Source organism: Ciconia boyciana, chromosome 8 (assembly GCF_034638445.1).
Source record: "Ciconia boyciana chromosome 8, ASM3463844v1, whole genome shotgun sequence".
Classification (NCBI taxonomy): Eukaryota; Metazoa; Chordata; class Aves; order Ciconiiformes; family Ciconiidae; genus Ciconia; species Ciconia boyciana.
In genome coordinates, this window is record NC_132941.1 from 21,199,954 (window position 1) to 21,213,562 (window position 13,609).

At 39.5% G+C, this 13,609-nt stretch overlaps 1 protein-coding gene across 2 annotated transcripts in view; it reads right to left on the reverse strand.

Annotated features, from left to right (window-relative positions):
• ETFA (electron transfer flavoprotein subunit alpha) overlaps positions 1 to 13,609 on the reverse strand; it is a 43,319-nt gene that overhangs the window by 20,674 nt on the left and 9,036 nt on the right. The window contains exons 1-5 of one of the 2 annotated variants that reach the window (XM_072871448.1): positions 12,749 to 12,823; positions 4,929 to 5,078; positions 2,641 to 2,722; positions 2,458 to 2,540; positions 851 to 950 (exon numbers count right to left, since the gene is read on the reverse strand). In XM_072871448.1, coding sequence (XP_072727549.1) covers positions 851 to 950; positions 2,458 to 2,540; positions 2,641 to 2,722; positions 4,929 to 5,078; positions 12,749 to 12,787 — 454 coding nt within the window. In that variant the 5' untranslated portion in view covers positions 12,788 to 12,823. Of the gene's footprint in view, positions 1 to 850; positions 951 to 2,457; positions 2,541 to 2,640; positions 2,723 to 4,928; positions 5,079 to 12,748; positions 12,824 to 13,609 lie in introns of those variants that run through there. The other variant, XM_072871447.1, reaches the window with a different exon arrangement.

Sequence of the window (13,609 nt, forward strand, 5' to 3'; positions counted from 1 at the left end):
TCTATAATTCAAATAAGATCTTTTATCTTGTTACATGAATTCATCAGAACAGAAGACAATGAGGCCTGCCCCAACTATCTGTGGGACTGTGTTTCTCTCAATAATATAGAACATAAGGTATTTACTTCACACTGGAGGCTGCAGGGAACACTAAAAGAGAAAAATGCTGCAACACCAGCTATTCATAAACAAAGTCATCTTGAAACCGTGAATTACTGGGAAGCAACTTAAAAGTGCAACACAAAACCACATTCTGGTAACTCAAAATGTGATACCACATTGGTACATGTGGCACAATCTTGTACAGTAAATTTAAGAAACACAAGCTAATAATGAGCTCATACCTAAATTAAAACACAGTGTCAGACAAGCATTAGAGAAACAAGACTGAAAAAAGAATTGCAAGTTAAGTCAATTAAACATTATAAATAATTAGTTCAATGTCTTAATAATTAGGAAAAATAACCCTGTGGCATCTTAAATCAGAACTAATGTTAGTCATATTCAATAAAGCTGGACAACTAACTTAATGTCTTACGTTTTACAAAATCTGATCAGAAGTACATTAACAAAGAAATGCAGTACGTATAAAGGAGATTACCAAATTCTATTAATTAAAGTGATAGACCTGGTTTCTGATAGTACCGAAGTTGTTGGGACTACTTGCTTTCTGATACATGGAGCATCATGTCCATCCCTAGGTTCCATTTTTATGAACCACAGCAATTCAGATTGTAAAGTGAAAATTCCTATCATATTCCAAGGTTCTACCAACAGGATTATGTAGAAAAGTTATTCAGTATTGGGTCCTTTACTGCACAAATACCACGTACCTTTTGTGATTACCCACCTGCATAGATAGTTCTCACAAAAGTGTCTGGTGACTGAATTTCAATAATGTCAGAAACAGGGGCAACATCAAGTTTGCCAGCCACTCTGGGAATAAGATTCTAGAAGTTAAAGATGAAAAGTTAGCAAAGTAAATGCTAAGTAAAATGCACATGGTAAAGAATGCCTGCTGTCCTGATTTTAACTTCATATAATGCTGTCTGTAAGTAAAAAGGCACATACAACTGTAATATTTTTGTAGGGCTACTCATGTAGCTTTAGCAGCCAAATAAAATCCCATTATTGTAATAACATTAGACATTTTAGGAGACTTACCGTAAGTAAACCCTTAATTCAATATCTTAAATTAGGAGGCTTATTTGCTTCAATAGTTTAAAACTGAATATAGAAGCAATTTACTCAGAAAATTGACAATTATGGATTGCTGAGCTCTTAGCACTTCAAGAAAAAAAAAAAAAGCATTTTTGGAAGTTTGTTACCAGAGACAATAGGAAAAAAAACACTGCACTCTACCCTCAAAAGCCAAAAAATTATTATTTTAAAAATTAACATTAAAATTTATATTCTCCTGCTCTGTAAATTGACTCTAGAAAATTACTTAGCACCTTTAGGAATGGGAAGGAGGATAAAAAGAGCAACATTAATAATGAAGAAATTAACAATAGCAAGAGCTTTGCTTGCTTTTTGTCCCCTTCCTAATCTGGTACAACACAAACGGCCCAGTTCTGAAATCTTTACTCTCATTAAGCACTCAAAAATGGAAGCATAAGCTTTAAAGCAAAAGCTATTTAACCTTTACCAAGACACTGCAGATCAAAAATAAAAAAGAAAAAACAAAATAAACCCCCCCCAAGACTTAAGGTATGTAAGGATTTCTCTTAAACAAAATTACAAGTACACAGATTGATATTGATTGGAAGTGAAAGTAGTCAGATAGAAGGCTGATATCATTATTCATCCCACATCGGCAAGATTTCTGAAGTATCCTTTTTCTCTAATTTAGCTGCTCCACAACACTGACCAAATTGTTAGTACTGAGGCTCTCCATGTACTTAAAAACGCACTCCTTAAAAAACAAGTTTTGAAAAATTGTATTTTCATTAAAAAACATCTTGGCTAGGACTTGGATCTGTGTTATTTATATATATTTACAGACATTTCAATTTACATGACATACATCATAGATGTAATTCCCCCCCCCAAAAAAAATTTGCTTCCAACAGGCCTGCACACTTTCATTTCAACATGCAAATCATACATTTTTCATCTCAATTTACTGTACTTTTCCTTACAATGTTCATAATGCTTTCAGATCACTTAATCTATTTTGTGTTACTGTACATTTTGCCTTGTGTACGTAGAACTAGCTGGCTACAATTAAATATTTCTTCTACACTGTTCCTTTGTCCAAGTCAGCCCATAATAAAATTCATACATCAATCGGTGTTTTTAACTAAAGACCTCTTAAGCAAACTACTGTAACATTTTTTGAACACTCAAAACTGTCCATGGCTGACCTCTCTCAGGCATTTGATTCACACTCTTAACATACAACAGTGTCTCATCTCTTTTCTACAAGAAATTTTTGATGCACTTTGATCTACTTACCTTCCCAAAGGCAGATGCTCCAGCACAAATGTGGGTGTAATTAAATTTTTTATGAGTTTCCAAAATCAAGGGAGTCAGCTCCTCTGTGGATAAAAATATATTGCTCAAAATTCACAACCATCTTATTTTCAATCACAAATATAAATACCATTTCTTCTGTCAATAGGTAAGAACAACTCTCACCTGCTAGAAATCCCTTGTATACATCGTGCTGAGCCACTAGAACTTTTGCAACACCCTGCACTTTGCTGAGTTCTTGTGCTACCTATGATTACAAATGAATTATTATTAGTTTGTATTATAACAGGCACCACAAACAAGTAACAGGAGAGAGTCCCTGCTACAAAGAGCTCACAGCCTATAGATTAGTTAAAACTAGAACACAAAAGTGTGTGAATTTCAAAATCAGAATGAACCTGATGGAACAAAATGCAGATCTTCTGACTCACAGCACAGTGCCTTATAGGATAATGAAAATTAATTTTGTAAGAAAACTACAAAACAAATCAAACATAGGAAAGCTTGTGTCCTGTACGCAGGATTACACAATGATCTCGTGATTTATTACAACAGCCGATAACAATCACACTTGAGGATTATTGCTCAGTATTCTGATATAATCATCAAGAAACCAATCCTACTTTCTTTTAAATTGGTCAATATCTACCGCACAAGCATGCAAACCAAATACAAATGTACAGCGATATTATGATCTTTGTCCAAATTTTAGGAACAATCCTTTGTTTGCAGCTGACTCTTTGCCTCCTGATGTGACGTATATTTTCAATTCTATATTTATGCATTTTTTCCTTTAAATTTGCAGAAGTGAAGTTTAAATGATAAAAGGGTTGTTGCAGATCAGAGAGAAGAGGACTGACAGCAGTGTCTGGAGACCACATGCATCGTCCCAGAACTAGCACAGTTTTACTGAGTTTGCCAAGTATCAGTTTACCCTCAAAAATTAACAGGAGGAAATAAACAAAGATTCCATAAGAGCTGCTACAGAATATCTGTCTGAGTAACTGGCTCTTTTGTCCTATCAATACAGATTCTTACAAAGAAACTTAAGAAAAACCCAAACCTTCATTTTTTGTACTTTTTGCCAGCATGACACATTGCCAAATAGACACCATATACTTAGTATTAAAAAACAAACAAACCAACCATTCCCAATCGTTTTCCTACTATGCAAGTGCCAAAGAATAAGGAAACTCAAAGACAGACATACGAGGCAATATTTTTTTTTATTTATTTATTTTCTTGATCTAGATAAATATTTGCTTCCAGGTTTCCACCTCAAACACCTGGGTCTTGGTTTAGAACAGCCACTGAGGTTTCTCCACCTATTTGTGAATTAGCTGCCATAACTATGCCTCCTGCATGAGATAGAATCATAGAATCTTTTAGGCTGGAAAAGACCTTTAAGATCATTAAATCCAACCATTAACCTAGCACTGCCAAGCCCACCGCTAAACCATGTCCCCAAGTGCCACATCTACACATCTTTTAAATACCTCCAGGGATGGTGACTCAACCACTTCCCTGTGCAGCCTGTTCCAATGCTTGACAATCCTTTCAGTGAAGAAATTTTTCCTAATATCCAATCTAAACCTCCCCTGGCCCAACTTGAGGTCATTTCCTCTTGTCCTATTGCTTGTTACTTGGGAGAAGAGACTACATATTGCTTTCAGAATAACAATTCATAAACAATAACCTAGTATGAAAAATATTAGGCATAATTATTTGTACTTTTAGTGTTTACACAAGAGTACATCATGCTGGAATAAAAGTGTCACTAATGTAATAACTATATTGTCTCTATATTTAAAATAATATTAAAAATCTAAATTATATAAAAATATTTTTTATAAATAATATAAAAATAAAAATCCAAATATATAAAAAAACTATATTTTGCACATAAAAATTAGACTAACAATACCACAGCTAACATACAAGAAACTTTTTTTAGACATGAGCTATATGATAAAGTCAAGAAGCACTAATTTCAGAATTTTAGGTTGCAAACACACTCTCGCTATGCTACTAGTAGTGGACTAGTAAAAGCAAGATGCTTAGAAGCCCTATTTGTCACTGTGCTTTTTAATTTCTGCTGGTTTCCATTTGAACAAGTGCAAGCGTCTTTCCAAGTTCTTAGCACTGCAATACTTGTCTTTCAAACTTTACAGGGAAATACTGTTTTAAAAGTTAATTGTCCTTTATTCCTATAAAAATTTGCTTGCTTAAGCGTATAACAACTGATACTGATATTCTCCCTTGTGAAATGAAATCTATACCCATATTTCCACTTCAGAAGAGAAGCAGTTCAAGTGCAGGACGTTTCCAGCAGATTAGCAATTCCTGGCACGGTTCCTCTTCACTACAGATTATTTTTCAGGCTGACCAAGATGCTACCAAGTATTGTTTCACTGCATTCATTATTTCATTCATATGAAAACAGCATTTCCTACCTTGTCACAGCTGGTACCAGCTACTAAACAAGAAACTTCACCTCCAAGGCGTTTTGCCGCAGTGATAGTATTTAGTGTAATGGGTGTGAGAGTCTCATTGTTGTGTTCTGCTATGACTAATGTACTCTGAAACCTCCGGAGCAGCGATGCCTTGAAAGAAAGAAAGAGAGAGAGAGGAGTTTGATACTTAGCATTTAAGTAAAAAACTGTTCCTATTAGCATCCAATGCTTTACAGAAAGTTATCAATTATACAAACTGTAAAGCACTGCTGTCAAACAAAATAGGCTAAATCTAGATAATTTTTATTAAGTAGGCGGAATACATAAGGTGATTAAAAAAAAAGGTATAAACTTTCTTGACTTCAGCATATCTATAACATGCTGTGTTTAAACTAAAACCTCCACAGGAAAATACTGAGCAATATTAAGAAAAACGTTTCAATACATTACATTCAAGCTCAGTTGATCAACTTTACTAAGTACCTTAGAGAGTGAAGATTAGACCAGCAAGATAGACACAGGAGAATCAAGGGTAGCAAGTAAGTATTTACTTGTTGATTTTGGGGGGTGGTTGTTTTGCAGGGTTTTTTTGTTTTTGTTTTACTATAGGTTTGAACCAAAATCTAGTTACAGAACACACTTTTTAAATGAGGTATGTACAAAGGCAAAATTGTATGCAGTGACAGGGTGACAAGCAGCAAGGGTTCACAGCTTGAAAACACACTAATAGAACTGTTGATAAGCCTCAGGTTCATTTTTTTCTATCTTCCTTTAAAACATTTGACACTTGACCACTTAGTCTACCACCACAATCTAATTGTCCTTAAATAATAATTTTGACCAATTCACCATCCACACACAGACTTTAACTTCTAAAGCAAAAATGAAAGAAAAAAAAGAGAAAAAAAAACAAGGCAAAGAATTGCCATGAAACCAAACCAAAATATTCAAAGCTTTGAGACCTTCCTCTCTAATTTTCAGGTGAACCTGGAAAAAGCGTAATTCCTCCAAGACTAATACTAGGGTAGGGAAAGGGTTTGGGGTGGGAACGGGAATATTATCCTTCAAGTCTTTGTTTATCCTACATAAAGCCTAAATCAAGACTTGAGTTATGATCAATGTAATATGGAACACATGAAATACAAAATATATCCATTAATATGACCAAGGCACAAATACTGACACAACGCTAAAGACTGCACAGCCAAATATTACTTTTTAAAACATATATTCTGACCCCATCTCCCCTCACGCCAAATATACACTTACCCACTGCTTAAACTAGTAAAAAACGCTTCAGAAAATCTGAGAGGCTAAAATTTGGATATGGACTTCAAGCACACAAAGCCTACCAACATGCCAAACTTCACACAGAGAAAGCAAATCCCAAGGAATTCCCTAAAGCTAATCACAATGTAAAAATATAAATACAAAGATAAGCTTTTGCAGAATCAGGATCGTAATTTGTCATTTTGATTAAAACAATAAGGATTCTTGTAAAAGTGCTCTGCATTTCATCTTTTATGCTTCAGGTTACTTGTTATGATTACAGATTCTAAGATCGTCTGAAGCCAATTGCCAGTAACAAAATATTTATTGCCAATATAGATCAGACACCATATTTTTGATTATGTTTCATACATCATTTGCAATAAAAGTTATGAGATTTTAGTCACGGTTTGAAGAATAAATCTATGCTTTTGTGGCAAAAAGCCCACTTTTCCAATTATTTATAGTCGTGTCACAGGGTAAAGTGGACCATGCTCCTGAAAGATTCTGAAGTTTTCAAATTTCCAAAGGGAGACACATGCATTTTAAACATGCACTTAATTCTGACCATATTATGATCTTCTCCCTAAATAAGTACTGCACCACCAGAGGAGCTCTATATCATTCTGTCAAACGATTCTAGAATAAACTGAGAAATAATTTTTTTAGCCAAAAAGAATAAGAGCAATGGATGTTGCTTAAGCAGACTGGATATTACAGCATTAACTAGGTATTATTTCTAAACTGATAATCCCACATTTTATATTTGTGGGAACTGCACACCGGAAGGTCACTTTATGCATGACATTTCTGCACACATGTCATGCACAAGCATGACATTCACAAATGTCATGCACAAATGTCATGCACACGCATGACATTTCTGAACACAAAGGCAAGACGAGATTTAAAATAAATTAAAAGTCACATTCTAGATCTTGGGTAAAAATCCTGGATAACAAATAAGATTCCTACGTGAGTCTGAGTTTTAATATACTAACACAGGTAAAATCCTTTTTTTAATAACCAAACCAAACTGACTTTTCTTTGTTATAATAAAGATCCTGCAGTAAAACCAGAGGGTAATTCATCCAGTCACATATGATCCTGAAAACTAAGAATCTGCAATGAGTCAATGAAGAGGACAGGTAGTTATTTTGATGAAGTAATTTGTCCAGCTGCACGTGTGCGAGAACAGCCCATTACTTCACTGACACAATTTCTCCACCTGTACTTGGGCAGAATGTCTCGTTTCAAGCCTAGATAAAATAGGAAGGTTGAGTATAAACCTAACCAGCTGACAGCAAGGATTAAAAGCACAAGAAATAAGACACACAGAACCACCAAACTATTGAAAACAATGCCTTGAGAGGGAACAGCACTCATTGCTTGTGCCACAGAAGGTCCCTGGTGAAAACTAAGCTCTGGAATATCAGGCTATCCAAAGAAATCAATTACAGTTAAACATCCTACAAACTTGAGCAACCGAATGGCTTCTCAGGCATGCCAGTAGATTATGAACACATCTGCCAGCAACCAGTAGAACTGGAAATTTATTTCACCTAGGTTTAGATATAAATCGAAGCTAGGCACCTATGTTCCCTCTACAGCAAAAACATCTCCTCTCTGGTGGAAACTGCAGACACTGATTCAGTTCATACCAAAATAAACATTTATGAAGGAGAACCATCTGGAGTTTCCAACTCCTGTCCCTCCCCAGCATTTACTGTAGAGCAAACCTGGCCTCTGACTTCCAGATGACTAAAAGTTGGTAAGATTAACTTAGATGTGCAGTATACATCAATTAAGCCACTTGCAAAGTATCAAAGGATTCACTGAATCTATTGCCTCAAGTTTCCCCAAAGCATCTTTTTACTCCCCACCTGAGAAACCCAGCAACGTTTTCCAAGCAGAACGTGAAAAATTTAAGCACAACATCTGAATTTCTAGACTTCAGACAAAATAACTGAGACTACCCACTGCTACTGTCCCAGCCAAACATTAGAAATCTGGACATGCCCAGTACACGTGCACAGATAAACCCATGCTTGAGGCCAACACCCCATACATCCAAAGTACTCATTCAATTTGCACAGGTGATCTATCTGCTCTTCACAGCAGTGCCAATGCAAATAGAACATTTGTTTTGTCTTTCAGCACATAGACAGGTCACCCACACAGCACACAAGCAGGCCCAGCACCTCTTAAATACAGATTTGCTGCTTAATATGCTACAATATGCTACAAAACATACCTATTAACAGCTGGAAAATCCCAGACAAAAGCGTTGTAAATCTTTGCTTGCTGCTTGGTGAGCAGACAGGTATTAAGGGCCTCTACAGTCAATAGTCAATAGCTAACTGCCTGCAGCCTGCTCCAAGGACGCTTGTTGTAATGCAGGAATTATGAAATCAGCTCTGGAAGTAAACGTGGCAAGCACAGAACAAAAGATGGGACAGCCAAAAAGTCTTTCCAGAAATGCAGGAGCTCCAGCAGGTGTATTCTACATGGCCCCACACTCCAAATATGCATGAATATAAAATAGGCTGTTAGAAACTTCAGCCAGCAAACTGAAGTTTGCCTCCCAACCTTTTCAGAGGAACCGCTGGAAGTTTTGGGAACTAAACCAAAATAGAAATTCACAAGGCAAAAGCTGGACCCACAAACAACTGGACCCACAAACAACTGGACCCACAAACAACTGGACCCACAAACAACTGGACCCACAAACAACTGGACCCACAAACAACTGGACCCACAAACAACTGGACCCACAAACAACTGGACCCACAAACAACTGGACCCACAAACAACTGGACCCACAAACAACTGGACCCACAAACAACTGGACCCACAAACAACTGGACCCACAAACAACTGGACCCACAAACAACTGGACCCACAAACAACTGGACCCACAAAGGTATCTCTAAAGCTGATTTTCTTAGCTGTAAAAGCAAACTGTCCAGAAATTAAAATTGTAAAACTGCTTAGTAGGAATTATGTATCTCAGAGAGACCCGTTACCACTGGGCAAAATTCCAAAGAACTGACTCCAGGAACTAGGAACTGGGGTATTACTAACGATAATGGCTACATTCCTATACAACAAAAAAGTGCCTAATTCTATTAATTGACAATCTTGTAGCTTGCTTAAACTTAAAAAAAAAAAAATTAAAAACTTAAAAAAACTTTAAAAAAAAAAAAAAATTTGGGAAGCTCAGGGAGAGGAGGGAGCTCTAGCAATAAAACTTATACTTCTCCTAGAACCTCTGTACAGATCTGGCTACAGAAGAGGTCTGAGACACGGCTGTTTAACTCCAGGAAACACTAACTAGAAAGACAACACTAAAGGCACCTGAACTGAAAAGGAGCTATAACTGCAGCAAAGAACAGCAAATGAAATAAAGAAAACACTTATAAAAAGGATTTATTTAGGAATCACAACAAAGACTTAAAAATGAAAAAGGAACTGAAGCAGCAATAGAAAGATGTAATACAGAAGAAACTTTTCCAGATACATCCCATGCAAACCATTAATAAAAATCAAAGCAAAAAAGCTATTTTGAAATACAGACAACACTACTGAAAGTGAACTCAAGATAAATGAACACATTTTAAAAGTTAATAGTCTGAGCTTATCAATGACAATTGAAGGATATATACAAAGTATTCCTTAAGACTACAAATGTAGCCCAGTGCTTTCTGAGTAATGTGTGTTTCAGGCTACTAAACCTATTTATCTGAACTATCTCAGGCTAAAAAAACAAAAAGAAACCCAAACGTACATCATGAGATATATACGACTGAAATAAAATCCACTGTTTTCAGAAACACCTGGAAATTGAAAGCTCTGAACAAACCAACAGGACCTCAAAGACTGAACAGCTGTGAAAACTGGGTCCCTCCAAAACACTGTAAAGACAAAGTAAGAGTACCTGCTCAATATCACTAAAAATTAAGCAAGTAACATTTCACTTTATTCAAAAGCTATTATACGGTAAAATACTACACTACAAAGTGCGAAAGAAAACCTGACAGTTAAAACCACTTTCACCTGAAGATCCCCAACAGCTTCATAAGAACATGCCTATTATTTTCTTTAAGCCAACTCTAAAGCATCTCTTGCCTCCAAAAAAACATATCACAGAAGCAAATGCAACTTTCATTCTATCCAGACCTTTAAAACAACAGCAGAACCCTGAATTATTATACAAAGCAAAATAGTTTTCTTAAGAAACAGAGAGCCACAATGCCCTTCACACTTTCACTCTGTTGCTGGGGGGGTTTTGAGGGAAAGTGGAGGTAAAAGTGAGGGAGACCAAGAGATTCATTTATGACTTGAAACAGTCAAGACTAGCACTGCTTGCTCTTCATAAATATCCTTAGGATAAATTCGAACTTCAATACAGGTTGAATGACAACTGGATACAAAATGAAAGGCATTGGTATTATATCCACCTACAACCAACTTGGCCCCAAACTGCTGTGTAATGTCATATAAGAAAAAAAAAAACAAACAACAAACCACAACATTGTGAATAAGCAAAAAGGCAGACACTTGCTTATCTGATAAAAATGATAAAGAACAGAGAATGTTAAGGGAACACATTATCTGTTTGTTGTTTTATAAAGGTAGGAATGCATGACCTCAAATGCCCCTTAACTAAAAGCCTGCAAGACAATGCTGATGTTCACAATTTCATATCATTACAGGTTTGGAAGGGACCTCAAGAGCTCATACAAAGCTATCCTCCATCAGATGCTAAGCAACCATATCTATGTCATTTCCAACATGCTTAATGTTAGTGTCTTTCAGTGATGAAGACTCCTAGGCAACCTATTCCAAAAACTTACTATCCTTTCAACTAGAAAGGATTTCTTAATGTCTATCTTAACTCTTCGTAGCTATCTTAAATAGCTTTCTTGCAATTTAAGCCAACTGTTATTATTTTATCATCCATGGACCGGTGAAATGGTTTATTCCCATCTCTGCACCAATTTTTTGTGTACCTGCAGTCTCATATTCCTCCTCAGTCCTCACATCTTTAAGTTACGCAGCTCCAACCTTTCCTTGTTGCTCATACTTTACAGGTCTCTCGCATCCTGTTTTTCTCTAGACTCTAGTCACTCTCGAACTGCAGGAGCATTAGCAGTGTTGAACTGGAGTTTGCTTTGCTTCTCTTGCAGGCTACATTGTCACCCACATGCTGAAGCTGCACACAATGTTTTATTGGCTTTATTTTATAAATTTATGAGTTTAGATGCATATGGCTGAAAAACAAGGAGCTGACCTCCTGTTTCCAGCACATGAAACTGAATTGTGCAGTGATCATGAGAGTAAAGTATTATTTACACAGCAGTACCATATGTCCTAGGAGCTCCAGAGATCATCAAGACCTTTGCTCTGGAAAGCCTACAGCTTAACAATAACTGAAAGATGTCCATGATTACAACAGATTACAACAATTTTTAGATTAACTAAATCCTGTACATCCTGGTCTACCTTTGCTCTTCTTTTAAGCCATTCTTAGTACCTGAAACCGATTAATATACCCATAATTCTTGTTTTAGAGCTGTACAGAACTGTAACACTTGTAAAAGCCTTGGAGAGCTCAAAAATAAATTTGCGAGACGAAAGGTCTTTTAGAAGGGCTACTTACAGTTCTAGCGGAGGGAGTGTCTCCTAGCGCATGCTACGAGATCAAACAGATATTCAGGGACATTTCATGAATCATCTACTCCAACTAACCTTGAGTTCACCTAGTTGTTAAATTTGGTAACATAGCCACCATGACACATCAAGCAGCAAACAGCCTCCAAAAGCCCAGCACTCCTCCCAGCTGAGCAATATGAAGGTCAATATGGAAAAGCAACAAGTGTTTCACATTAGCTTCGGTCCACAGATTGTGATGGTTAAAGCAATCGCATTTCTGCACAGCTGAGTTCATGAGACTAAGAAACACTGCATTACCCTCTCAAAACCCCAGAAAGCCTCTCCTTGAGCCACAAATTTCTTTCTAACGTTGTCAGAGTTTGCAATAACAAACTCCAAGAGTCTTTTCCAGCTGTAGGGGAAGTAATCTTGTTCCTCGGCTAGTCGTGTACGAGGGTGGATGAGAGCGAGCACTCCGAGAAATTTAAGGCTTCCCTTATGACTAGGTTGGCTCTTCATATAGGACAACAATACTCAACTCTTGCCCGCAGCGAGAACTGCAAAGGGCCTCTTAAACACCCGACATCCGCTCAGAAACTTTATTTTTAACAGCCACGGTGTGGAAGAGCAGCGGGGTCCAGCGGACAAGTTCGGCCCCGGCGGCGCCTGTTGCTCGCCCACCGGACACCCCCTCGGCCACCGCTGCCGGGCGGGCCGACGGCGGAGCTCGGCCCCGCGCCCCGCCACCTCTGCCCCACTGGGCACGGGCCCGCACGGCCAGGGCGGAGGGAAGGCAACCGACCCCTCGGCGCCGGGCGCTGCGGCGAAGCGGGCCGCCCCGCGGCCGAAGGGGCGCGCGCTTCCCGCCCTCCCCGCCGCCCCCCGCCCGCACTCACCGCCCGCCGCAGGCGCTGCGCCGCGACCGCCCGCAACATGGTTCCACCGCCCCGGCCCCGCGCCGCTCTCGCGAGAGCCGCGCCCCACCCCGCCGCCTCATTGGCCGGAGCGGCGGGCCAATGGGCAGCGGCAGAGAGTGCCCCCCGGCGCCGGCCGCGCGCGGTGGCGGCTGAGGCGGCTCGTGCGGGACGGTTGGCGGGGCGCTGCTGGATTGCGGGCGGCAGAGGCGTGGCACACATCGACACCGAAACCCGCCGCTGCGGGGGCGGGGCGGCGTTCGCCTCGCGGGGCCGCGCGGAGGGCTCTGCAACTGCGCCCCCGCCGCGCGCCCGGCCCGCGGCTGGCACCTCGCCCTCGCGGCGGTACCAGGCGGCAGAGCAAAACCGCTGCAGTGGCAAGGGCGCACGCACAGCGCCAGCGGAGCACTGGAGAGGAAACGGGCACCAGTCCCCCTCGCAGCGTGTGTGCCTGCCCACCCAAACTGACTTGTCACCAACACCAGCCTGCTCCGGCTTCCTTTTTCCTTTCACCCCTGCACTGTTTCCGCAAAGAGTTAAAGCCCTTTAAAGAGAAGAAAACAACAGGAAGTGGAGTTATGCGTGCAAATGCCTATGCTCCAGGCCAAATCCTTTCCCAAGCCAATAAAAATGTGCCTTGCGAAGAAAAAGAAAGGAAAAGTCTTCATTTGTGGCTGCGGAGCCAGCAGAAGTCTGGGAGGCCACAGCCAGCACGGGCAGGCTGCCAGCCCACCCCTGGGGGCATGCCCAAGCCTGGGGCTGCCTGCGTGTTGCTAGATCCCCCCCCCCCGGCGTTACATGCACAGTGAGAGCAAAGGAGATAACATGGGGACGGAGCGTGTG